The sequence below is a fragment of the Carcharodon carcharias genome, chromosome 20 (assembly GCF_017639515.1).
Source record: "Carcharodon carcharias isolate sCarCar2 chromosome 20, sCarCar2.pri, whole genome shotgun sequence".
Classification (NCBI taxonomy): domain Eukaryota; kingdom Metazoa; phylum Chordata; class Chondrichthyes; order Lamniformes; family Lamnidae; genus Carcharodon; species Carcharodon carcharias.
Genome location: NC_054486.1, coordinates 33,426,108 through 33,452,943, shown reverse-complemented (window position 1 = coordinate 33,452,943; position 26,836 = coordinate 33,426,108). Strand labels below are relative to the sequence as shown.

Sequence of the window (26,836 nt, the reverse complement as noted above, 5' to 3'; positions counted from 1 at the left end):
TATTGATTCAAACCCAGGTCCCCAGAGCATTACCCAGGGTCTCTGGATTACTAGTCCAGTGACAATATCACTATGCCAATGCCTCCCCCAATGGGTGTGTTGGGGGCAGGGAAGAAGAGGGAGATTTTAGGGAAGTTTCAGGAACAGTCCTCCCCACCCCACATTCCTGTAGTCTCCACCACTCTACCACCCAATATTAGTGATTCAGAGGGAGATCACTTAACTCCCAACTCAATCTCAGCAAGCCTTTCCTGAGAGTTACTAGCAGACCTGATTCAGATGGATGGATCAAGACCCAGTATAAAGGAAATAACCAGGATTGAAAAGAACAGTAGTGAAGGTGAGAAAAGTAAGTATAGAAGTGATTAGGCAATGCCAAACTTGGGTTTTAAAAACACCTGAGCCATGTTGTTTCATTCTATACCCCAGCACCGACATCCCACACCAGCCAAGATCAAAATACACAACAGAAGAACCTCTCCCCACAAAAATGAGAACACTAGGGGGCCATTCTGCCCCTCAATTAGGTCAAAGTTGATCTGCTCCTTAATCAATTTACACATCTTTGTTCACATCCCCTGATATCCTAACCTAAGAAAAATCTATCAATCTCAGTCTCAGTTCCAGGTTTCCATTCCCCTTTGTGTGATGTGCCTGCTTCCTGACTTCACTCTTAAATGGCCTAATTATAAGATTGGGCCCCTTTGTTCTGGAATCCCCCCCCCCCCCCCCCCCACCTCACCAGAGGAAATAGATTCCCTACGTTTACCTGACTCAAGTCTGTTATAAGTTAGAACATAGCGATCAAGTCACCCCTCAACCATATAAACTCAAGGGAATACAAACCTAGTCTGTGCAATCTGTCCTCACTTGAGCCCTTTAAATACTGGAATCATTTTGGTTAAGTCTGTGCTGCACCCCCTTCAAGGCCAAAATATCCTTCCTGAGGTGCAGTGGCCATGACCAAACACTGTACTCCAGGTTGCCCAGCTCACATGCTTTCCGGATGAGATGATCAGTGGCTACCTGAGCCAGAGCTGAATGTCACAGTTTTCCAAGCTGAAAACTCTCAGAGGGCCTGGCATTGGCATTGAGCAATTGCAGCTACAGGTCTCTGCAAGTCCAGCTGAAGAACGATTCAAGGAAAGGGTTGTGTGTGGAAATAAATAGGGCAACCTAACTGACCGGAAAGAAGCAGGGTAGATGGTAGAATTACATTTTGGAATGCAATCGGTTAGATCAAACATAGGGTAAATGAGTTTCAGGTAATGCCACAGTTAACTAGAAAAGCTGAGTTATTAAGTTAATAGAATGATGAGTTATTAGTTATTATAAACCATAGAACCATACAAAAGTTACAGTGCAGAAAGAGGCCATTCAGCCCATCATTTCTGTGCCGCCAAATATTGGTTAGACCTCAGCTGAAGCATTGCATCCAGTTCTGTGCATCAAGTTTTAGGAAAGATGTCAAGGCCTTAGATAGGTTGCAGAGGAGATTTATTGGAACAGCACCAGGGATGAGAAATTTCAGTTATGTGGAGGTTGGGGTTGTTATCCTTTGAGTAGAGAAGGCTGAGGGAAGATTTGATAGAAGTGTTCAAATTATGAGGGATAGTGATAGAGGAAATAGGGAGAAACTGTTTCCAGTGGCAGAAAGGTCAGTACTTGGAGAATACAGCTTAAAGATAATTGGCAAGGTAACCAGTTGAGATTTTTTTTTAAATGCAGCCACTTATAATGATCTGGAGTGCACTATCTGAAAGTGTAATGAAAGCAGATTCAATAGTAACTTCTAAAAGGGAATTGGATGTATACTTGAAATGGGAATATTTGCAGGGCTACGGGGAGAGATAGCTCTTTCAAAGAGCCGGCAAAGGCAAGGTGGACCTAATAACCACCTTGTTTTATGATTGCAACAAAGTTAACACACAACCAATATGGGGTCTCCTGTGGATGCCTGCACCCACCAACTAGGGATATCTTATTGAAAGAAATGGCATTCGTTGTTCAGTGTCAGTACCTGTAGTATGCGGCCAGTGGACTCTTGGTCACTTTCCTCATCATGGCCAAGCTGGGCTCCTGGGCTTTGATTTGGTCATAGAGGCGGAAGTCGCTGGCGGTCATGGTCTCATCCTGTACCAGGGCGTGGGCACGGGCAGAGCCATAACAGTCCTGCAAGAGTTTGCTTAGCCTGACGCGAGATGGGCTCTTGGGCATCTGCTTGGTCACCAACCACTGCGCTGTCCTCTTGCTCAGCTTTTTCACCAGGTGCTCATCCCATTTCTCACGCTGTGGGCTGGGGGAATCCTCCACCATTCTCTCGGGTGGGCCTCCCCCCTGCTCCAATTTCCGTTCCACTGCTTGCGCCTGCAATGTTCGTGCCGTAGGACTGCTGCTTTCAGGTGAAGGCACTGCCGCAGACAAGGTCTGGACCTTGTGAGGACGCTCAGGACTTGGTTTCCGATTAGAACAATCTACACTCAGCATTCCCTCCTTACCCTCTGCCTCCTGCTTGGGCTTCTGGCATAAGGAATTGTAGTGACGTGGCACTCGATTCAAATGGCCGGGCCTGCTTGGGGGGTAATGTTTCACCTCTTGGGGCGCAACAACCTCAAAGAGATCGAACATGTTGCTGTCATCCTTCTCTTTGAATGGGACCTGGTAGAACATCATGGACTTGATGACATCCTGGGAGAATTTCATGTTCAGGGAAGCATTTTTAATGTATTGTCTGTGCAGCAGTTGCCTGTACTTGCAGTGGGGAAGGACATCCTCCTTTAAAGGGAAGACTGCCTTCCAATTCTGGCTGGTGGTAGCAGGTCTCACTGTCGGGAGATCCATGGGGTAGATTGGGAAACTCAGATACCACAGGACAGCGGGAGTTCTTCACAGAGAATCCAAATATCAATCTATTTGTCCCTGTAAATATGGATTTAATAACAGCCTTTAAGTTATTGCAAAGCAAATGAATTCTGACTTCAGACAACAGCAAGTGAACTCTGACATGAGTTCAGTGAGCGAACTCTGACCTCAGTCCACAATGATTAGTCTCCCTCCAACAACCATTCATTCTTCGATTCTCTCTGCCCCATTTCTCACTGTCTTCCTATGTTCAGTTGTCACCTCTCGGTCTATATCTTTCTCTATTAGTCTCCAACTCTCCCTGCCTCCATATCGTTTTCTCTCTGGCTCCCCTTTTCATTCTATTCTTCGTAAGGATTATTACTTTAATGGGATTGTACAAACCAATCCTCCAACTGTGGAAGGGAAGTAGGTGATGAAATCTGCAGACAGATTAGCAAGAACAACATTTTTGTTGTAGGTGCTTTTAATTACCCACAAATTGAGCTAAGATGGGTGTAATTGGGGGGTTGTGTGTAAGAGTGTGTGGTTTTGAGCTTGTTTTGAGGGATCAAGCATTCTAAGAGTTTAAACTTTTCTGTAAAAACTTTGGACTTTCTGTTAACTGCTATGTGGGATTGCATCCCAACTAGCATTGTTACTGTAGAAGAACTCATTATCATTGTTAGAACCAGTATTCAGGGCAGTCTGTAGATTTATCACCTATCTCTTTGGAATGAACAAACATTTGCAAGTTGCTGAAATGTAACCAAACAAATTCCCTTTTACTACTTTTCAGTATTAATATTAATCTACAGTCTAGCAAAGTTTAATAAAAATTATAAACTGGCAATTTTGAGTTAATATCATTTTATTAATCTGGTCTTATTTCTGTTAGAATTAAATCAAAGCACATTAAGAACCAAACTCTAATTAGAAGTCAATGGTCACCAAGGTCCTGGATTACATCATCACCATTGAAATAGGAAAGGCTCGTGCTAAGGTTAAAAAGCAGGGAAGGGAGGCCCAAGATCCACACTGGCTACAGGCCTTGCCAGATTCTTGACCAGGAGAATGTTGGGTGGTGGTGCAGTGTTGGATGGGGGCAGGTATAAAGATACATGATTGCACGCATCTTTCTATAGTTCTGTTTTCTGGGGCCTGATGGGTTTATGTCATTGTCAGGGTAGTAGGATCAAGGAAGGGCACCAGTTCGGGCTGGTGCAAACATATATGCAAGTAAAAGGAATGAGTCATGCCTACTTCCCGAAGGACAGTTATATCAGGTAACATGATCCTCAACTGCTGCTCAATTACTGTAAGGTATTAAGTCTCATAAGGTATTATGCTTCAATAAATTCACAACCATTACCAATAGGGAGTCAGCTTCGAATCTTTGAACAGACACAGTCCCTTATGGGGTGTAACTTTTTTCTTATAAAGGGAATAGAATTCCTAAAATGTGTACCGAATTCCTGTCTCAATCTGCAACTCTGTAAGCCTACAAGGGAAATGGGGTTTCTATATATACATAGTTATAGACGACAAAACAGTTCAGGTAGATCAGTGCATGAGTACCTCAGGATGTGGCCATATGCTCAAGTTTAAGGTCCAAATAGGGGAAAGTTAACAAAAGCCAAGACATCAGATTGGAAAGGGATTTCAGAAAGATACTGCGTTAATTGAGGAGAGGTGGAAAAAGATATTAGGATAACAGTGAGGTAGGCCTCTTTGATACCACACTCAGTCAAATGCTGCCTTGATGTCAAGGGCAGTCGCTCTCACCTCACGTCGAATTCAGTTCTTTTGTTCATGTTTGGACCAAGGCTGTAATGAGGTCAGGAGCCAAGTGGCCCTGCAGAAGCCAAACTGAGCATCAGAAGGAAATTATTGCAGTGGAAGTGCTGCTTGATAGCGCTGTCAATGACACCTTCCACGCTTTGCTGATGATCCATGGTAGACTGACGGGGTGGTAATTGGCTAGAGTGGATGTTCAGCATTTTGTGGACAGTGCATATCTGGGCAGTATTCCACATTGTCAAGTAAATGCCAGTGTTGTAACTGGAATAGCTTAGCCAGAGGCGCACAAGTCTTGACCTTGACCTTGACCTTCTAAATTCCAAAGAACACAATCCTAGTTTGTTTAATCTTGTAGCTTAATTCTTGGAGTCCAGGTATCATTTTAGTGAATCTATGCTGCACTCCCTCCAAGCTCAATATATCCTTCCTAAGGTGTGGTGCCCAGAACTCTTCAAAGTACTCTAGTGTGATCTAACCAGGCCTTTGTATAGCTGAAGCATGATTTCCATCTTCTTGTATCCCAGTCCTCTAGATAGATATAAAGGCCACATTCCATTAGACTTTGAGACAAAGCCAAAATAACAGACTGGGAGAAAAAAGCCAGTTATGATGGGATGAGAATGGAACTAGGAAAGAAAACTGTTAAAAAATTAAGAGTTAGAACAGCAGTGGCAAATACTTAATGGTGATCAAGAGGGTTTGGAGAAATATACTCTGCTAAAAAGCAAAAACAAATCAGCCATTAATAAAACACTATCGAAAATTAAAGACATGTAAAATTGATACTAAAGAAAAAGTTTTTTGCTATATGCTAAGAATATAGATAATGAAAAAGGATGAAAAATATACAAAGTTAGGAAAGAAATTATAAAAACAATTATGAAATCAAAAAGAAACTGCGGAATTCAAATATCAAGGCATATAAAAAGAAAAAGTATTCTTCTTCTTGAGTTCTCTTCTCAAAGGCAGATTCTTGCCGATTATTTGCTAAACCACAGCAAAGTGCTGTCCATGGGTTTTTACAATGGGTAGGACAAGGAGGCAGGCCCCAAGCCTAGCTCAACCGGAACGTGGATCAAACCCTGTGCTGTTGGTGTTAATCTAATCCACATGCTAGCCATCAAGCCAACTGGAGCTAACCACTGCCCACCACATCCCCAAAGTATTCTACAGACACAAATAACAAAACATAAAGCAGGGTAGGAATAGGGATACTAAGAGATACATATGACCAACACGCAGAGAATAACAGTGAAATGATAGAAATATTTAAATTATGTTGCCTCAGTATTTACCTGGGAAACTGTGAAGGGCATTAGAATGAGATTAAAAAAGAAAGACATTTAAGGTAGAAAAGGGGGAGATAATTGATGAGATTACAGGGATTAGACAATAAATGGGAATATACTAAGAGGGGTAGATGAAGTGAGAGATTCTGGTGTACAAGTACACAGGTCCCAGAAGGCAGTAGTTCAAGTAGACAAGGTTGTAAAGAAGGCATATGGAATGCTCTCCTTCACTGGCAGAGGTATAGAATATAAAAGTAAGGATATAATGTTGGAATTGTAAGGTGAGGCCACAACTGGAGTATTGTGTGCATTTCTGGTCACCACATTACAGGAAGGACTTAATAGCTCTGGAGAGAGTACAGAAGAGGTTTACAAGAATGTTGCCAGGGTTAGAAAAGTGTAGCTACGAGGAGAGATTGGATAGGTTGGGGTTATTTTCCTTAGAACAAAGAAGGCTGAGAGTGACTTGATTGAGGTGTACAAAATTATGAGGGGAATAGATAGAGTACACAAGATAAAATTGTTTCCCTTGGTGGAGAATTCTAGAACCAGGGGACATAGATTCAAGATAAGTGGCAGAAGGTGTAGGGGAGACATGAGGAAGAACTTTTTTACACAGAGGGTAGTGGGTGTCTGGAATTCGCTGCCCAAGTTAGTGGTAGAGGCAGAAACTCTAAACTCTTTTAAAAAGTACCTGGATCTGTACCTTAAGCACTGTAAACTGCAGGGCTATGGGCTAGATGCAGTAAGGTGGGATTAGAAAGGGCCCCCGGGTATCCTTGGGCTGGCATGGACAAGAAAACCGAATGGCCTCCTCCTGTGCTGTAACTTTTCTATGGTTCTATGGTTTTAACTAATCAAACTTATAGAGGCTAATATCCATAGTCCAGATGGATTGCATTCACACATACTAAAATAAGTTAGGGATAAGATAGCAGAGGCATCATACATACACACACATAAATTCATTAGCAAAGGGAATAGTGCCAGGTGACCAATGGATAGCTAATGTGATTCCTAAGTTTTAAAAGGTGGACAGAGCCTAGACCAGTTAGCTTAAGGAAAGATAATTGAATATTCACTCAACATGATAGAACATCTAGAAGTTGAAAATGTAATACAAATTAGCCTGCATAGATTTTAAAAGGCAAGGTCATCAGCTTTATTGAACTCTTTCCCCCAATTAACTTACAACTGCACTTTCAAAACCCTAACTGTCTAGCCTATGGTCCTCCATTTACCACAACATTTCTGCAGTAACTGATTTGCTCAACCACACCCTCACCTCTCCCTTTGATGCCTTAGTGGACAAGTGCAGCTCAAACACTCAAGAAGTTTGACACCATCCAGGCCAAAGCAGCCTGTTTGATTGGCACCCCATCCACAAACATTTACTCTCTCCACCACCAACACACAATGGCAGCAGTGTGCACCATCTACAAGGTCCACTGCAGAAACTCACCAATGCTCCTTAGACAGCACCTTCCAAACCCACGACCACTGCCATTTACAAGGACAAGGGCAGCAGATACATGGGAACATCACCATGTGGAAGTTCCCCTTCAAGCCACTCATCATCCTGACTTGAAAATATATCTCTGTTCCTTCACAATCACTGGGTCAAAACCCTGGAGCCCTTTCTCTAACAGCACTATGGGTGTACCTACGCCACATGGGCTGCAGCGGTTAAAGAAGGCAGCTCACCACCTCCTTCTCAAAGATGGGCAATAAATGCTGACCTAGCCAGAGAAGCCCACATCCCATAAATGAATGAAATTTTAAAGAAATAGTATTACTTTCTCTTACCCTGGCTGTTCTCTGGTATAGCTCTCACCTCCACTTCCTTAAATGAAATGCAGACTTGAGATTTGGCAGGCAACTTGTTTAGTCAGTCAGTGCCAGATCTGGCTGGACAACATAAAACACTATTGTATCCTGTGCTATCTGTTCAAACTGCTCACTATTCTTGGAATGTAAAGATAACCCAGCTTCTTTTCTCTACTGCAAACTGTTATCTTAAACCCCTCTTCTCTTCCCCTCCACCCTCACCTCCAACAGTAAATGTAAGAAGCTTATGGCTTTCTTTGTCATCAAGCTCAAAGCATCCAATCAGCTGCCTCTGCCATGTCCTTTCCATTAGCCCAAGGACCTCTAATGTTCCTTCCTACTCTAACCCTGAACTTGCACCCTTCTCTCATTTCTCTCTTCAAGCCCATCTTGTCCACCTTATTCCCACCAAACTACTGACAACTAGACTTTGCCACCTGGTCCCCATGTTAGCCAATAACATGTTCTGTCTCTTCAGCTGTTTTCCTCTCTCCTTTAAATCTGCCGCCATTACCCCTCTCTTCAAAAAACCAACACTTGGTCCCACCACCTTTACCAACTACAGTCTTTATTACTTATCAGATTCTGAGGTGGCCTTATTAAAACATAGATTGTAAGGGGGTTTCTCAGAGTAAATGCAAGAAAATGATTCCGCTTGTGGAGGAACCCAGAACAAGGGGGCACGGTTTAAAAATAAATTGTCTCCCATTTAAGACAGGGATGAGGAATTTCTTCTCTCAGAGGATAGTTAGTCTTTGGAATTCTCTTCCACGGTGAGCAGTGGAAGCTGAGTCATTCAATACATTCAAGGCTGAGTTAGATAGATTTTTGATCCAAAAGGGAGTCAATGGTTACAAGAGGCATGCAGGAAAATGGAGTTAAGGCCACAATCAGATTAGCCATAACCTTAGTAAATAGCACAGCAGGCTCTATGAGCCATACAGCCTATTCCTGCTCCTATCTCTTATGACCCATCCCATCTCCAACTTCTTTCTTTCCTCTCCGAAGTCCTTGAACATGTCATGACCTATCAAATCAATGTCCATCTTTCTTTGAACTCCATGTTTGAATCCCTCCAATCAGGTTTTCATCCTTGCCACAGTACCAAAACAGCTCTTATCAAAGTCACAAATGACATCTTATGTGACTGTAACAAAGGTAAACTTTCTCTCTTTGTCCTTCTTGGCCTGTCTGCAGCCTTTGACAGAGTTGACCACACATCTTCTTCCAGCATCTCTCCATCTATCCAGCTGGTTGGGACTGATCTCACCTAGTTCCATTCTCATCTGATTGCACCCAAAGTATCACTTGTAATGGTTTCTCTTCTTGCTCCTGCAACATTACCTAGAGTGTCCCCCAAGGACCTATCCTTGGCCCCTTCCTATATTTCAAGTACACGCAGTCCTCGGCAACATCAATGAAAACACAGCATGAGTTTTCACACGTACATTGAAAACACCCAGCTCTCCCTCATCACCACCTCTCCCATACTATTGCTAAATTATGAGACTGCTTATCCAACATCCAGTACTAGATGAGTAGTAATGTCCTCCAATTAAATATTTGGAAGAGTAAAACCATCATTATCGTCCTTGACTCCAAACTCCATTCCCTAGCTTTTATTAATTCTTCTTTGGCTGTGTTTGCTGCCAACACCATGCATGTGCAGTACTAGTGTTTCTCTGCTATAATTATTGTTTTACAGACTCTCATCCTGAATCTGTGAGAAAGAAAAGTAACACAAACTTTGACTGCACCTGGACACATCCCCAGTTCTAAAGAGCCGGATATTCCCTTGGTTTTATTTCAGTGAGTGAGGGAGGGGCTGTATGTAGCGCAGACTGGGTTTGCAGAAGAAAATTTCCATCTGAAATCCACAGAGATTACAACAGGCAAGAGTGGGTTAAATATGGGACTTTTTATCACTCATTGTCACTGCCCAAGTGTGAGATTAATACTGTTTGTCTCTGATACAAATAGAAGTTTTCTAGATACAACCAGACTTTACAAGTTTTTCTGGAACCAATACTTTGTCTGACCATCTGTCTCACAGCCCTAACTCACTCTGACTGTCTCTCACTTCACCCTCTCTCTTTTTTGCTCCCTTGTACTGTGTAAAAAAGGAGGATGCCATTTCTGAAGGATAAACCTATTTCTATTTAAGGGCTTTCTGGCAAGCTGGGTGCAGAGTGACATCTGTGCACATCAATAAACATGCACAGGCGGCCATATTACATTGGCAGGAGACTGTGTTCTTTTTTATGGAATTTGCGTGCTGCAGGCTCGGCCAATATTTATTGCCCATCCCTGATTGCCCTTGAGAAGGTGGTGGTGAGTCACCTTCTTGAACCACTGCAGTCCATCTGGTACAACTTTTCTGTAGTGGTTTGGTATAACTGAGTGGCTTGTTAGGCCATTTCAGGGGGCATTTAAGAGTCATCCACATTTGCTGTGGGTCTGGAGTCAAATGTAGGTCAGGCTAGGTAGGATGGCCAGTTTCCTTCCCTAGAGGCTCCATACCCCTTCTGATAACAGTCTGAAACTAAACATGTCTGTTTGCAACCTTGGTGTCACATTTGACTCCAAGATGAGCTTCTGGCCAAATATTTGCATCATTACTAAGACTGCCTGTTGCCACCTACAAAATATCATCTGACTTCACTGCTGTCTCAGCTCATCTGCTGCTGAAACTCTCATTCCTGGCTTTGTTGCCTCTAGACTATTCCAACATACTCCTGCTTGGTCTCCCACATTCTTCTACTCTGTAAACTTGGGATCATCCAAAATGTTGTTGTCTGTGTCTTAATTCACACCAAGTCTCAATCCCCTTTCACTGCTGGCTCCCTGTCAAGCAATGTCTTGATTTTAAAATTCTCATCCTTGTTTTCAAATCCTGCCATGGCCTCACCACTTATCTCTATAATATGCTCCTAGCCCATAATCCTCTGAGGTATCTGTGCTCATCTAATTCTGAGCTTTGGAGCATCCCCAATTTTAATCGTTCCATCATTGGTAGCTGTGCCTTCAGTGGCAAAAGCCTCAAGTTCTGGAACACCCTCACTAGACTTCTTCACCTTGCTTTCCTCCTTTAAGACACTCCTTAAGACTTACCTCTTTGACAAAGCTTTTGGTCATCTGACCTAGTCTCTCTCTCTGTGTTTTAGTGTCATACTTTCTTTTATAATGCATCTGTGAAGCACCTTGGGAGGTTTTATGATGTCAAAGGCATTATATCAATTGTTGTTGTTGACTTAGTAACAGAAAAAGTAAGCAAGGATAATGTAGTGGGTGAATTTATTTGGATTTTAAAAAGCCCTTCAACAAGATACTGCATAGTAGATTCAATGTCAAAGCATCTGGAGTCAGGGGACAGGTAGCTGAATGGATAACAAGCTGGCTACAAAACAGAAAAGAGTAGGGTTAAGGATAGCTATTCAGACTGGAAATAGATGAAGAGTGGTGTTCCACAAGGATTGATGCTGGGACCACTGTTGTTCACAATTTAAGTGAATAATTTAGACTCCAAAAATGAAAGTACAGTTTTAAAATTTGTTGAAGACACCAAACTGGGAGGTGTAGTTCTGGGCACCATACCTTAGGAAGAATATATTGGCATTGCAGCATTGATTTAGCAGAACAATACTGGGATTCCAAGGGTTATATTACAAGGAGAGATTTCTTAAACTAGGGATGAAACCCTGGAATTTGGAAGGTTAAGGGGTGATTTGATCAAAATTTTCAAGATATTAAAGAAAACAGATAGGGTAGATAGAGAGGAACAATTTCTACCAGTTGGGGAGTTTAGGACGAGGGGGCATAGTCTAAAGATTAGAGTCAGACCTTTCAGGAGTGAAATTAGAAAACTTCTATACACAAAAGGCGGTTGAAGTTTGAAACAGTCTGTTAAAAACCAGCAATTCTGAATTTCAAATATGAAATTGATAAGATTTTTGTTAGCCACAGGTTAAAGGGAAATGGAGCAAAGTGGGTACATGTAGTTAGGTTGCATATCTGCCATTCAATGAGATCATGGCTGAACAGGCTCAAAGGGCAAAATGGCCTACTCCTGTTCTGATGCTCCTAAAGGAAGGAGGCAACAAAATACAGGAAGACATGAATAAACTTGCAAAATTGGCACCTAATTGACAAACGAATTTTAATAAATATACCCCAATAAATAAACACACCCCAGGAAGAATAAGGCGGCCACTTACAGCTTGGATAATAAGACTGAATGGGGCAGAGGAGCAAAGGGATTAAGGGGTATGGACACCCAAAGTAGCGGCACTGGTTAATTAGGCCATTAAAAATCACAAAACCAGCATTAGGGTTGATTTCTAAAAGAACAGAACTGAAGCAGAGAAGTTATGTTAAACTTTGTACAACGTTGGTTAGACCACACTTGGAGTACTATGCATAGTTCTGGTCTCCATATTATAAATATCATGCAGGGGCACTGGAAAAGGTGCAAAAAGATTCACTAGGATGAGACCAGAACTATATATTTATCAGAAAAAACTGAACAGACTGGGTCTCTTTTCTCCTGGAAAGAGAAGACTGAAGGGGTGACATGATAGAGGTCTTTTTTTTACCCACTTACAGGATGTGCGCATCACTGGCTAGTCCAGCATTTATTGCCTGTCCCTAATTGCCCTCAAGAAGGTGGTGTTGAGCTGCCTTCTCAAACCACAGCAGTCCCTGTGATTTAGGTATACCTACGGTGCTGTTAGGGACAGAGCTCCAGGATTTTGACCCAGCAGGATATTTCCAAGTCAGGATGGCGAGTGGCTTGGAGGGGAACTTTCCAGGAGGTAGTGTTCCCATGTATCTGCTGCCCTTGTCCTTCCAGATGGCAGCAGTCGTGGGTTAGGAAAGTGCTACCTAAGGAGCCTTGGTGAGTTCCTGCAGTGCATCTTGTAGATGGGGGTACACACTGCTGCCACTATGCGTCAGTGGTGGTGGGAGTGAATGCTTGTGGAAGAGGTGCCAATCAAACTTCTTGAGTGTTGCTGGAGCTGCACTCATCCAGGCAAGTGGGGAGTATTCCATCACACTCCTGACCTGTGCCTTGTAGATGATGGACAGGCTTTGGAGAATTAGGTGAGTTACTTGTCACAGGATTCCTAGCCTCTGATCTGCTCTTATAGCCAAAGTATTTATATGTCAAGGCCAGTTCAGTTTCTAGTCAATGGTAAACCACAGGATGTTGATAGTGGGTGATTCAGCAATGGTAATCCCATTGAATGCCATGGGGCAATGGTTAGATTGTCTTGTTGGAGCTAGTCATTCCCTGGCACTTGTGTGGCACAAATGTTACTTGCCACTTGTCCTCTCAAAAGCCTGGATATTGTCCAGGTCTTGATGCATTTGGCCATAGACTGCTTCAGTATCTCAGGAGTCACAAATGGACATTGCACGATCATCAGCGAACATCCCCACAACTGACCTAATTAAATGGTTTGATAGAAGAAAATAATTCAACTCTAGGGGAGCCCAAAACTAGAGATCATAAATATAAGACGCTCAATACTAAACCATTCCTTCACTGGTCAAGGAATTCAGGAGAAACTTCTTTACCAAAAGAATGGTAAAAATGTGAAATGTATTACCAGGAATAGCAGTTGAGGCAAGTAATGTAGATGCATTTAAGGGGAAAATAGTTCGGCATATGAAGGAGAAAGGAACAAACAGATTTTCTGCTAGCTAGATTTAAAAAAAGGGGTGGGAGCAGTCAGATGTGCAGCATAAATGATATCATAGACCAATTGGACTGAATGGCCCATTCTTGTGCTCTAGACTCAATTATATCTGTTACAGAACTCAAATGTAGCAAGCAGTGAGGAGGTTACTAACAGACTTCAGGAGGACAAAGGCAGACTGGTGAAAAGCAGGTGCGCCATGTTGTTACAAGATTGGACAGAGATAATATAAATTAAATGGCACAATTTTGAAGGAGATATAGGGATAAAGAAACCTGGAGGTGCACATACACATATCTATGAAGGTAGCAGGAAACATTGAGAAGGCTGTTAAAAAGGCATAGGGGGATCGCTGGCTTTACAAGCAGAGACCTAAAGTACAAAACCAAGGAAGTTATGCTATAATAAAAACATTAAATACTGGAAAAACTCAGCAGGTCTGGCATCATCCACGAAGAGAGAAACAGGGTTAATGTTTTGCAGTCATACGGACTCAAAATGTTAACTCTGTTTCTCTCTCTAGATGCTGCCAGACCTGAAATTTTCCAGCATTTTCTGTTTTTATTTCAGATTTCCAGCATCTGCAGTATTTTGCTTTCATTTTAGAAGTTATGCAGAACCTTTATAAAACACTAGTTAGGTCTCCGATGGAGCAGTAGGTTCAATTTTGGCTAAGAGAGTACAGAGGAGATTTCCTGGAATGGTACCAGGGATGAGGGAATTCAATTATGTGCAAGGACTGGAGGATCTGGGATTGTTTTCCTTAGAAAGTCAATGACACGAGAGACCATTAGGAAAGGATGTAGGAAGGCTATGGTTGGAAGTAGGTTATGGTGTCGACAAGGGTTCAGTTCTGAGACCATTTCTGTTCACTGAATACATCAGCGATTTTGGCGACAGAGTTAGAGGGGGTGATGTCCAACTTTGAAGACAATACAAAAATAAGAGGCAATTTAAATAATTGAGGATATTATTAAGATGATGGAATGGGCAAAAAAGTGGCAGAAGGAATTCAATTACAGTGAGGTTGATAATAAAAAGCAACAATTATTCTTTTGGGATTGTTGGGTGGCGTGGAAAAAAACTAGGGATTTGGAGCTTCAGGATTACAAGACATTAAAAGCAACATCTAGAATGGATAAACAACACCTCAAATGGATATGGCCAGAAAAAACAAATACTGAATTTGATGGCAAGAATGTGGTATAGAATAAAAAAAGCTGATGTTGAGGATATGCTTAAGGCCACAGTTGATAAGGCTATAAGACGTAGGAGCAGAAGTAGGCCATTCGGCCCATCGAGTCTGCTCCACCATTCAATGATCTGATAATCCTCAACTCCACTTTCCTGCCTTTCCCTACACTGAGGTTATGCCCTCTGGTCCCAGACTCCCCCACAAAGGGAAACAACCTCTCAGCAACTACCCTATCAAGCCCCCTAAGAATCTTACATGTTTCAATAAGGTCACCTCTCATTCTTCTGAACTCCAAGGAGTACAGGCCCAACCTACTCACCCTTTCCTCAGAAGAAAATCCCTCCATACCCGGAATCAATTTAGTGAACATTCTCTGGGCTGCCTCTAATGCCAGTATGTCTTTCCTTAGATAAGGGGACCAAAGCTATTCACAATATTCTAGGTGTGGTCTAGTTAGTGCCTTGTATAGTTTTAGCAAGACTTCCCTATTTTAATACTCCATTCCCTTAGAAATAAAGGCCAACATTCTAATTGCCTTCCCTATTACCTGTTGAATTAGTGTATTGGCTTTTTGGGATTCATGCACAAGAACTCCCAAATCCCTGTGCTGCAGTTTTCTGCAGTCTTTCTCTATTTAAATAATATTCAACTCTTCTATTCTTCCTGCCAAAGTGCATAACCTCACATTTTCCCACATTATATTCCATCTGCCAAGTTTTTGCCCACTCGCTTAACCTGTCTTTATCCCTCTGCAGACTCGTCGTGTCATCCTTACCACTTGCCTTCCCACCTATTTTTGTGTCATCCGCAAACTTGGCAATAGTATATTCATTTCCCTCATCTGAGTCATTAATATATATTGTAAATAATTGAGGCCCCAGTACAGATCCCTGTGGCACTCCACTAGTTACAGGTTGCCATCCCGAAAATATTCCCCTTTTCCGAACTCTGTCTTCTATTAGTTAGCCAATCCTCTATCCATGCTAATATACTACTCCCAACACCCTGGGCTCTTATCTTAAGTAGCTTTATGTGCGGTACCTTATCAAACACCTTTTGGAAATCCAAATATATGACATCTACAGATTCACTTTTATCTATCCTGCTCGTTACCTCCTCAGAGAATTCTAATAAATTTGTTAGGCAAGATTTCCCCTTCATAAAGCTATGCTGACTGCTTGATTAGATTATGTGTTTTTAAATGCTTTATTACATCCTTCATAATAGTCTCTACCATTTCTCCAAATGAAATGTTAAGCTAACTGGCCTATAGTTAGCTGTTTCTTGTCTCCCTCCCTTCTTGAATAAGGGTGTTGCATGAACTGTTTTCCAATCCTCTGGGCCTTCTCCAGAATCTAAGGATTCTTCGAAGATTACTACTAGTGCGCCTAATATCTCTGTAACTAATTCCTTTAATATTCTAGGATGCAACCCATCAGGTTCAGGGGACTTATTGGCCTTTAGCCCCATTAGTTTCCCTAGCATTTTTTCTCCAGTGATAGTTATTTTATTTCCTCCCCACCTTCTGCCCCTTGATTATTTAGTATTTTTGGAATGCTATTAGTGTCTTCCACAGTAAAGACTGAAGCAAAGTATTTATTCAGCTCCTCTGCCACTTCCTGGTTCCCCATTATTATTTTCCCAGCTTCATTCTCTAAAGGGCCTATGTTCACTTTGGCCTCTCCCTTCCTTTTTATATATCTGAAGAAGCTCTTACTGTCTGTTTTTATATTTACTTGCTAGTTTACCTTCAAAGTTTATTTTCTTCCTCTATTTTTTTGGTCATCTTTTGTTGGTTTTTAAAACTTTCCCAATCTTCTGGCTTACCACTAATCTTTGCCACATTGATTGTTTTTCTTTCAATTTGATACTGTCCTCAACTTCCTTGGTTAGCTATGGTTGGTTTATCCCCTTCCTTGAATCCTTCTTCCTCACTGGGATATATCTTTGAGAGTCATGAACTATTTTCTTAAATGTCTGCCATTGTTCATCAACCATCTTTTCTGCTAAACTGCTTTCCCAGTCCACTCCAGCCAACTCTGCCCTCATACCATTGTAATTACCCTTTTTAAGTTTAGCAGTTGTTTCCATCCAAGCTTCTCTCTCAATCTGAATGCTAAATTCTACCATGTATGGTAACTGTTTCCTAGGGGATCCTTTACTCTGAGATCATTTATTAAACTTGCTGCGTTACACATTACCAAATCCAAAACAGCCTGATGACTGGTTGGATTCACAACATAAACGCAAAATACTGTGGATGCTGGAAATCTGAAACAAAAACAAAAATAGCTGGAAAAACTCAGCAGGTCTGACAGCACCTGTGGAGAGGAATACAGTTAACATTTCAAGTCCGTATGACACTTCATCAGAACTAAGGAAAAATAGAAATGAGATGAAATATAAACTGGTTGAGGTGGAGGCAAAGAAGAGATTGCCAAAGATGTCATAGACAAAAAGACAAAGGGGTGTTGACGGTGGTGATATTAGCTATGGAATGTGCTAATGGTGACATTAAGGATAGAAAGCAGGACGAGCAAATGACAGATAGCCCTAGTGGGAGTTGGGTGGGGGGAAAGGATCAAAATGGGCCAAAAAGGTGGAGATAAAACAATGAATGGAAATACATTTAAAAATAATAGAAATAGGTGGGAAAAGAAAAATATATATATATATAAAATAAATATATATAAACTATTGGAAAAAGGGGGTGGAGATGGAGGAGAGAGTTCATGATCTGAAGTTGTTGAACTCGATGTTAAGTCCAGAAGGCTGCAAAGTGCCTAATCGGAAGATGAGGTGCTGTTCCTCCAGTTTGAGTTGAGCTTCACTGGAACATTGCAGCAGGCCAAGGACGGACATGTGGGCATGAGAGCAGGGTGGTGTGTTGAAATGGCAAGTGACAGGGAGGTCCAGGTCATGCTTGCGGACAGACTAAAGGTGTTCCACAAAGCGGAACCCAGTCTGCATTTGGTCTCTCCAATGGAGAGGAAACCACATTGGGAGCAGCGAATGCAGTAGACTAAATTGAGGTAAGTGCAAGTGAATTGCTGCTTCACTTGAAAGGAGTGTTTGGGCTCTTGGACGGTAAGGAAGGGGGAAGTAAAGGGGCAGATGTTGCACCTTCTGCAGTTGCATGGGAAGGTGCCGTGGGAGGGGGGTTGAGATGTAAGGGGTGATGGAGGAGTGGACCAGGATGCCCCAGAGGGAACGGTCCCTACAGAATGCTGATGGCGGGGGGGTGGGGGGGGTGGGGGTGGTGGTGAAGGGTAGATGTGTCTGGTGGTGGCATCTTGCTGGAGTTGGCAGAAATGGCAGAGGCTGGTGGGGTGATAAGTGAGGGCAAGGGGTCTTTCCAGCTATTTTTGTTTTTGTTTCAGATTTCCAACATCTGCAGTATTTTGCTTTTATGTTGTGAATGCAACCAGTCATCAGGCTATTTTGGGTTTGGTAATGTGTAACGAGGCAGGTTTAATAAATGATCTTAGAGTAAAGGATCCCCTAGGAAACAGTGAGCATAACAAGTTGGAATTTTGCATTCAGTTTGAGAGAGAAGTCGGACAAGAGGTTCTATCATGGTTCTGGGAAGGAGAGGAAGGTGTGAGGGCAGATGCGCGGGAGATGGGCTGAACAGGGTTGAGGGCCCTTTCAACCACCGTGGGTGGAAAACCTCGGTTAAGGAAGAAGGAAGACATTTCAGAGGAACTGTTTTGGAAATTGGCATCATCGGAACAGATGTAACGGAGGCGAAGGAACTGAGAGAATGGGATGGAGTCCATACAGGAAGCAGGGTGTCAGGAGCTGTAGTCGAGGTAGCTGTGGGAGTCGGTAAGCTTGTAATGAATATTAATGGACAATCTATCACCAGAAATTGAGACAGAGAGGTCAAGGAATGGAAGTGTCAGTGATGGACCATGTAAAAATGATGGAGTGGAAATTGGAAGCAAAATTAATAAATTTTTCCAGGTCTAGATGAGAGCACGAAGCAGCACTGAAGCAGTCATCGATGTACCGGAGAAAGAGTTGTGGGAGGGGGCTGGAGCAGGACTGCAACAAGGAATGTTCCACATACCCCATAAAGAGACAGGCATAACTGGGGTCCATGCGGATACCCATAGTCACACCTTTTATTTGGAGGAAGTGGGACGGGTTTAAGGAGAAATTGTTCAGAGGGAGAACAAGTTCAGCCAGACGGGGGGAAGAGTGGTGGTGGATGGGGATTGTTTGGGCCACTGTTTGAGGAAGAAGCGAAGAGCCCTCAGACCATCCTGGTGGGGGATGGAGGTGTAGAGAGATTGGACGTCCATGGTGAAGAGGAGGCGGTTGGGGCCAGGGAGCTGGAAATTGTTGATATGATGTAGAGCGTCAGAGGAATCGCGGATGTAGGTGGGAAGACACTGGACAAGGGGAGAGAGAATGGAGTCAAGATAACAAGAAATGAGTTCTGTAGGGCAGGAACAGGCTGACTCGATCGGTCTGCCAGGACAGTCCTGTTTGTGGATTTTGGGTAGGAGGTAGAAGCGGGCCGTCCGAGGCTGGGAGATCATGAGGTTGGAAACTGTGGAGGGAAGCTCTCCAGAGGAAATAAGGTCAGTGACAGTCCTGGAAACAATGGTTTGATGTTCAGTGGTGGGATCATGGTCCAGGAGGTGATAGGAAGAAGTGTCTGCCAGTTGACACTTAGCCTCTACAAGGTAGAGGTCAGTGCTCCAGACAACAGCTGCACCACCCTTGTCAGCAGGTTTGATGACAAAGTCAGGGTTGGACCTGAGAGAATGGAGTGCGGCAAATTCAGAAAGAGACAGGTTAGAGTGGGTGAGAGGAGCAGAGAAATTGAGACGACTGATGTCACGCTGACAGTTCTCAATGAAAAGATCAAGAACAGATAAGAATCCAGAGGAAGGGGTCCAGGTGGAGGGAGAATATTGGAGGAGGGTAAAAGGATCCATTGAACGGATCCGTTGTCCTTTTGTCTATGACATCTTTAGCAATCTCTTCTTTGCCTCCACCTATCAATGGCCCTCTCTCCAGCTCTACCTGTCCCACCCCCCTCAACCAACTTATATTTCAGCTCATTTCTATTTTTCCTTAGTGCTGACGAAGAGTCATATGGACTTGAAACATTAACTGTATTCCTCTCCACAGATGCTGTCAGACCTGCTGTTTTTCCAGCTATTTTTGTTTTTGGATTCACAACATATTGTTCTAAGAAACTCCCAAATACACTATGAATTTTTTCTCCTGTCTACCTCTGCCAATTTGATTTCCCACTCTACATGAAGATTAAAGTCATCCATGATTAATGTACTGCCTTTTTAACATGTCCTCATTAGCTCCTGATTTATTCTCCACCCTACATTATAGCTGTCAGGGGGCCTACAGACTACTCCCACCCATGTTTTTTTCCCCTTGTTATTTAAAGAATCAGAGTCATTAGAGATCTATAGAACAGAAAAAAGGCCCTTCGGCCCAGCAAGTCTGCGCCGGTCAAACAAGTAATCCCATTTTCCAGCACTAGGCCCATTGCTTTGTATGTCATGGCATCGCAAGTGCACATCCAAATATTTCTTTAATGTTATGAGGGTTTCTGTCTCTACCACCCTTTCAGGCAGTGAGTTCCAGATTCCCACCACTCTCTGGGTGAAAAAATTCTTCCTCACATCCCCTCTAAACCTCCTGCCCATTACCTTAAATCTATGCTCCCTGGTTATTGATCCTTCCACCAAGGGGGAAAGTTCCTTCCTATCTATGCCCCTCAATTTTATACACCTCAATCATGACCCCCCCTCAATTTTCTCTGTTCCAGGGAAAAATAACCCCAGTCTATCCAATCTCTCCTCATAACTAAAACTCTCCAGCCCAGGCAACATCCTGGTAAATCTCTTCTGCACTCTCTCTAGTGCAATCACATCCTTCCTATAATGTGAATTCCAGAACTGCACACTATACTCTAGCTGCAGCCTAACCAGTGGTTTATACAGTTCCAGCGTAACCTTCCTACTCTTATATGCTATGCTCAGCTAGTAAAGGCAAGTATCCCATATGCCTTGTTAACCACCTTATCTATTGGTCCCGCTACCTTAAGGGACTGGTGGATATGCACACTAAGGTCCCTCTGATCCTCGGTACTTCCCAGGGTCCTACCATTCATCGTGCATTCCTGTGCCTTGTTTGCCCTGCCCCAGTGCATCACCTCACACTTATCCGGATTAAATTCCATTTGCCACTGATCAGCTCATCTGACCAGCCCATCTATATCCTCCTGTAATCTAAGGCTATCCTCATCACTATTTACCACCCCAATTTTCGTGTCATCCGCGAACTTACTGATCCACCCTCCTACATTCAAGTCTAAATCATTTATATATACCACAAACAGCAAGGGACCCAACACCGATACTTGTGGAACCCCACTGGACACAGGCATCCAGTCACAAAAACACCCCTCGACCATCACCTTCTGCTTCCTGCCACTCAGCCAATTCTGGATCCTATTTGCCAAGTTACCTTGGGTCTCATGGGCTCTTACCTTTGTTACCAGTCTCCCATGCGGGACCTTATCAAAAGCCTTCCTGAAGTCCAAGTCGACTACATCAAATGCATTGCCCTCATCTACACACCTGGTCATCTCTTTGAAAAATTCAATCAACTTGGTCAGACATGACCTCCCCTTAACAAAACCATGCTGACTGTCCTTGATTAATCCCTGCCTCTCCAAGTGTAGATGAATTCTGTCCCTCAGAATTGCTTCCAATAGTTTCCCTGCCACTGAGGTTAGACTGACTGGCCTGTAGTTCCCTGGTTTATCCCTTCCTTCCTTCTTGAATAATGGTACCACATTGGCTGTCCTCCAGTCCTCTGGCACCTCTCCTGTGGCCAGAGATGTATTGAAAATTATTGCTAGTGCCCCTGCTATCTCCTCCCATGCCTCACTCAACAGCCTGGGATACATTTCATCTGGGCCTGGAGATTTATCTACTTTTAAGCCTGCCAGACCACTCAGAACCTTCTCCCTTTCTATGCTAATTTCTTTAATTATATCACAGTTCTTCTGCCTGATTTCCATACCCATGTCACCCTCTCACTTGTGAACACCAACACGAAGTATTCATTTAGAACCTGACCTCTGTCTTCCAGCTCCACACACAAATTACCACCATGATCATTAATGGGCCCTACTCTTTCCCTAGTTCCTCATATTCAATGTGTTTGTAAAATAACTTTGGATTTTCCTTTATTTTACCTGCCAATGTTTTCTCATGCTCTCTTTTTGCTGTCCTAATTTCCTTTTTAAGTTGTCCCCTACACATTCAATATTCCTCCAGGGCTTCCGCTGTTTTAAGCCTTTGGTATCTGCCAATAAACCTCCCTTTTTCTCTTTATCCAATCCTGTATATCCCTCGACATCCAGGGTTCCCTGGATGTGTTGGTCCCATCCTTTGTCTTTACTGGAATATGTTGGCCCTGTACTCTCCCTATTTCCTTCTTGAATGAATCCCACTACTCTGACGCAGATTTACCTAAAAGTAGCTACTGCCAGTCCACTCTGGCCAAATCAGATCTGATCTTATTAAAATCTGTCTTCCCCCAAATTAGAACTCTGATTTCTGGCCCGTCCTTGTCCTTTTCCATGACAACCTTGGAGTGACCGCGTCTAAAAACGTGCTATCCACAAAACTCTCAGCCTCACGGACGCACCTGTGCCTCCAGCTGCCGCTCAAGCTCCGAAACTCAGAGCTCAAGTAACTGCTATTTCTTACCTCCATCCATATGGATTCTACACCTTCTGATCCAAGATTCTTTCTTGCTATCGTACTTATCCATCTTGTACTAACAAATCTACCCCACCATCCTTTCCTTCCTGCCTGTCCTTTCAAAAAGTCACATACCCCGAATATTTAGTTCCCAGTTGTGATCTCCTTGTAACCACGTCTCCATAATGGCTATAAGATCATATCCATTAACCTCTATTTGTGTCGTTAATTCATTCAATTTGTTCAGAATACTATGTGCATTTAAGAGCCATTAATTTTGCCTTTTTACCATTTTTTCTTCATTTTGACTCTATTTGCTGCTTTGTTTAACGTTTGCACACACTGTCCATTCCTGTCACACTCTGAGTATCATTGCCTAAGTAGCTGCCCTCCAAGGCTGCCCTGTCCTTTTACTTTGTAAACCTTCGTATCCCTTCTCCAGAATCCTACCGCACTCCCCCCATCCCCCCTCCCCTTTAGTTTAAAGCCCTCTCTACGGCCCTAATTATTTGGTTCGCCAGGACACTGGTTCCAGAACGGTTCAAGTGTTGATGTATGGTGTGTGGTTTTGGGTTCCACACTATAGAAAAGGATGTAACAGATTCACAATGATTCTGTCTGGTATGAGGAAAAACAAATACTAAAACAAATCTAAAAATTGAAGGTGTTTTGTTAGAAGAGGAAACTGCAGGATGATTTGATAAAGTTAACATTATGAAGGGACTGGGAGGAGAGGGAGACTGGTTGAGGGATCTTAAATATGGGGATGTAGATACAAGTTTAAATGTGAGATTTAAAACACAGAAGAGAAACTTATTTTAAATTTTAATTGTCTCTATCAGAGACACAATCGCCCAGTTTAACCTTGACTCAATCCAACATGTAATGCCTCAGTTGTCTCTCTCTGATCTAACCAAACCATTTTCTCTCTCATTGATCCACTCCCTCACCATGACTTATCCCTCTATGAACCTTATTCTGTTTCGGGGTTTATTTCGCTCTCTGGTTACCTGGGCCATGTCGGACCGACGGCAGTCTCAGTCGGTGATTCTCACCCGGAACGTTCCTGCGCCACCGCGACTCCGGGGGTAACCGAAGGCGGGACACCATGCAGGAGCGTTACCTGGCAACAGCAGCCAGGCAACGGAGCGATAGAACTAGCCTTCCCCACGCTTAGTGTCCTCATTAGACAACATGGTATTATAGGCAGTCGTCACTTATACAGTCCCTGTTAGACAACGTGGTATCTTTAACAGCCATTTGCCACCATCTTCAATGGACAACATGATATTATGGACAGTCATTTACCACTGTCCCAATTAGTCAATATGCTATTATTGACAGTCGTTTGCCAGGGCCCCCTTTAGACTACATGGTACTATTGAGAGTCACTTTACCACTCTCCGCATTCAACATATTTAGTAATTTTCCAGGATCCCCTTCGGACAACATGGGACACAGGTGTAGGCCATTCAGCCCTTCATGCCTGCTCAGCCATTCAATAAGATCTTGGCATATCTGGTTGTGATCTCAGTTCCACTTTCCTGTCTGCCAACTAATAACCTCCACTTCCTTGACAACCAAAAATCTGTCTAACTGTATCTTGAATAAATTCAATGACCCAGCCTCCACTGCTCATGAACCTCAGAAAAAATTTCTCATCTCCATCTTAAATGGGAGAGCTCTTATTTTGTCTCACCTCGTTCTAGTCTCCCCCACAACTGAAAACATCTTCTCAGTATTTACCCTATCTTAAATGCTTCAATAAGATCATCTCTCATTCTTCACAACTCCAATGGATATAAGCCCAACCTGTTCAACCTTTCTTCATAGGATAAGCTCTTCATCCCAGGAATGAGTCAAGTTATCCTTCCACGTACTCCTAACACAATTATATCTTTTTCAAGTATGGAGACCAAAACTGTAGTGTATTTCAGATGTGGTCTCACCAATGCCCAGCACAGCCACTGTAAAACTTCCCCACTTTTATATTCTATTCCCCTTGCAATAAATGCCAACATTCATTTGCCTCCCTAATTATTTACTTTACTCGCATACTAACTTGTGATTCATGTACTAGGAGACCCAGGTCCTTCTGTGCCACCAATTTTGCAATCTCTCTCCAGTTAAATAGTATACTATTTTCCTATTCTTCCTGCTAAAGTGGACAAGTTCACATTTTGCCACATTATACTCCATCGGCCAAATTTTTGCCTACTCATTTAACCTGTCTACCTCTCTTTGCAGACTCTATCTCCTCTTGACAACTTACTTTCCTACCTATTTTTGTGTTATTAGCAAACTTAACCACCATACGTTCGGGTCCTTCATCCAAATCATTGATGTAAACCACTCTCTTGTGGCACTCTCCTGGTTACTGCTTGCCAACCCAAAAAAAGACCCATTTATCCCTGCTCTTGCTTCCCATTAACTAATCAATCCTCTGTCCATGCCAATGTTATCCCCTACACCATGAGCTCTTATTTTGTGCAGTAACTTTTGATGTAGCACCTTATCGAATGCCTTTTGGAAATCCAAGAATACATCTACAGGTTCCCCTTTATCCATATTGCTTGTTACTTCCTCAAAGAACTCTAATAAATCAAACACTATTTCCCTTTCACAAAAACCATGTTGATTCTGCCTGATTGCATTATGATTTTCTAAATGAGCTGCTATTTACTCCCGAAATGCTATTAATGGATTCTAGCATTTTCCCTGACAGGTGTTCAGCTAACTGACCTACAGCTTCTTGCTTTCTGTCTCCCTCCTTTCCTAAGAGGTGTTACATTAGTGATTTTCTAATCTGCTGGGGCCTTTCCAGAATCTCATGTGAGTTTCCCCACACATTGCTAAATGTGCACCCATTAAATGCTGCAGTCAGCAGGACCACGAGGTTTCCATTTCTTGTTGTTTTAACTCCTGCATGCACCAACACCTGCATCCCTTTTTCAGGTTAAAATTTCCCCCATAGTCAGTAACGCAGGATGCTGGGGGAAAAGTTACTAACAGGATAGGGGAGATAGATTAACTTCAGTAGAGGTAGTCAGTAACACAGTGCTGGGGGAAGAGTGACAGCATGAGGGATCTTAATTAACATCAATGGAGATATAGTCAGTAGTACAGGATGCTGGGGAGGGGTTACTGAGTGGCAGTGGGAGGGAGCTAAATTAACCTCAGTAAGGATAGTTAGTAAATACAGGTTGCTCTTGGTCGACTTTACTGAGCGACAGTGTGAGGCAGCTGGAACAAGCAAAGATAAAGCCACATTTGATCACTTCAGTGTATCACTCTCCACCTACATCCTGCTTTCTCCTCCAAAACTCACTTCCTTCTGGAAATAGCTCTTCACTTACAACTTCACTTTCAAAATAACCATTTAGACTTAGAATATGCAATTTCTGCAGCTACCACCAATGTGCTCAGTCGCACTCTCAACACGGCCACATTTACCATTCTCTCTCTCAACACTGCCCTTTGTACAGCTCTCATCTCTGCTCCCTCATGTTCAAGGAACACAGACATGAATGGATCATGCAGACAACTAGTTTAGTTATCCACTGCCAGATCTGACCGGATCACAATGCATTATTTATTAGGTCCTGCTCACCATTTCAGGGTCATCTTGGAACACAAAGGTAATTCCAGGCTTCTTTCCTCTACCACATTTTCTTAAAGCCCTGTCCCCTCCACCCTCACCTCCAAGTGCGAGTAGCTCATGGATTTCTTTGACACTATGATTGAGACCATCCAATCAGCTGCCTCTGCTGCATCCCTCTCTTTCCCTGGGCCAAGACCACTGGACCAAACTTCCAAGAATACACATAACCCCCACCCCCAATGCTGAATTTACATCTCTCTCTCTCATCTGCCCCTAACCTTCTCTTGAGCTCAACTTGTCCATGAGTCCTACCTCCTGGTCTCTCAAACCTATTCCCACTAAACTGCTGACTAGTTAACTTCCCTTTCTGCTCCCCATATTAGGTGATATTAACTGTTCTCTCTCAAGTGCTGCTCCCCACTCCTCAAAAATCATTCCTCAACTCCTCCACTCCTGCAAACAGCCTAATCTCCAATCTCTCTTTCCTCTTCCAAGTCCTTGAATGTATTGTTCCTCCCAAATCAGTGCCCTTCTTTCCCAGAACTCAAATGATTGAATGCCCTCGACCATGTTTCCACCCCATTACTGAAATGGCTCTTATCAAAGTCACAAATGGCATTCTATATGACTATGATTATTCCTTCACATCCTCCCAAGCCGTCTGCAATCATTAACAGTGTTGACCAAACCATCCTCCTCCAACATTCTTTCGCTGTCCAGCTGGGTGTAAGTGTTCTTGCATGGTTCCATCCTTATCCAGCTCATATCAGAGAATAGCCATCAACAGCTTTTCATCCCATTCCTTCACTGTTACCTCTGGTGACCCCAAG

At 42.9% G+C, this 26,836-nt stretch overlaps 1 protein-coding gene across 1 annotated transcript in view; it reads right to left on the bottom strand.

The window, feature by feature from the left end:
- The window catches only part of heatr4 (HEAT repeat containing 4), an 84,681-nt gene extending 81,840 nt beyond the window's left edge, over nucleotides 1-2,841 (bottom strand). The window contains exon 1 of the mRNA XM_041214168.1: nucleotides 2,021-2,841. Within this exon, the coding sequence (XP_041070102.1) occupies nucleotides 2,021-2,841 (821 nt within the window). The remainder of the gene's footprint in view (nucleotides 1-2,020) is intronic.
- Between the last annotated feature and the right edge of the window lie 23,995 nt (nucleotides 2,842-26,836).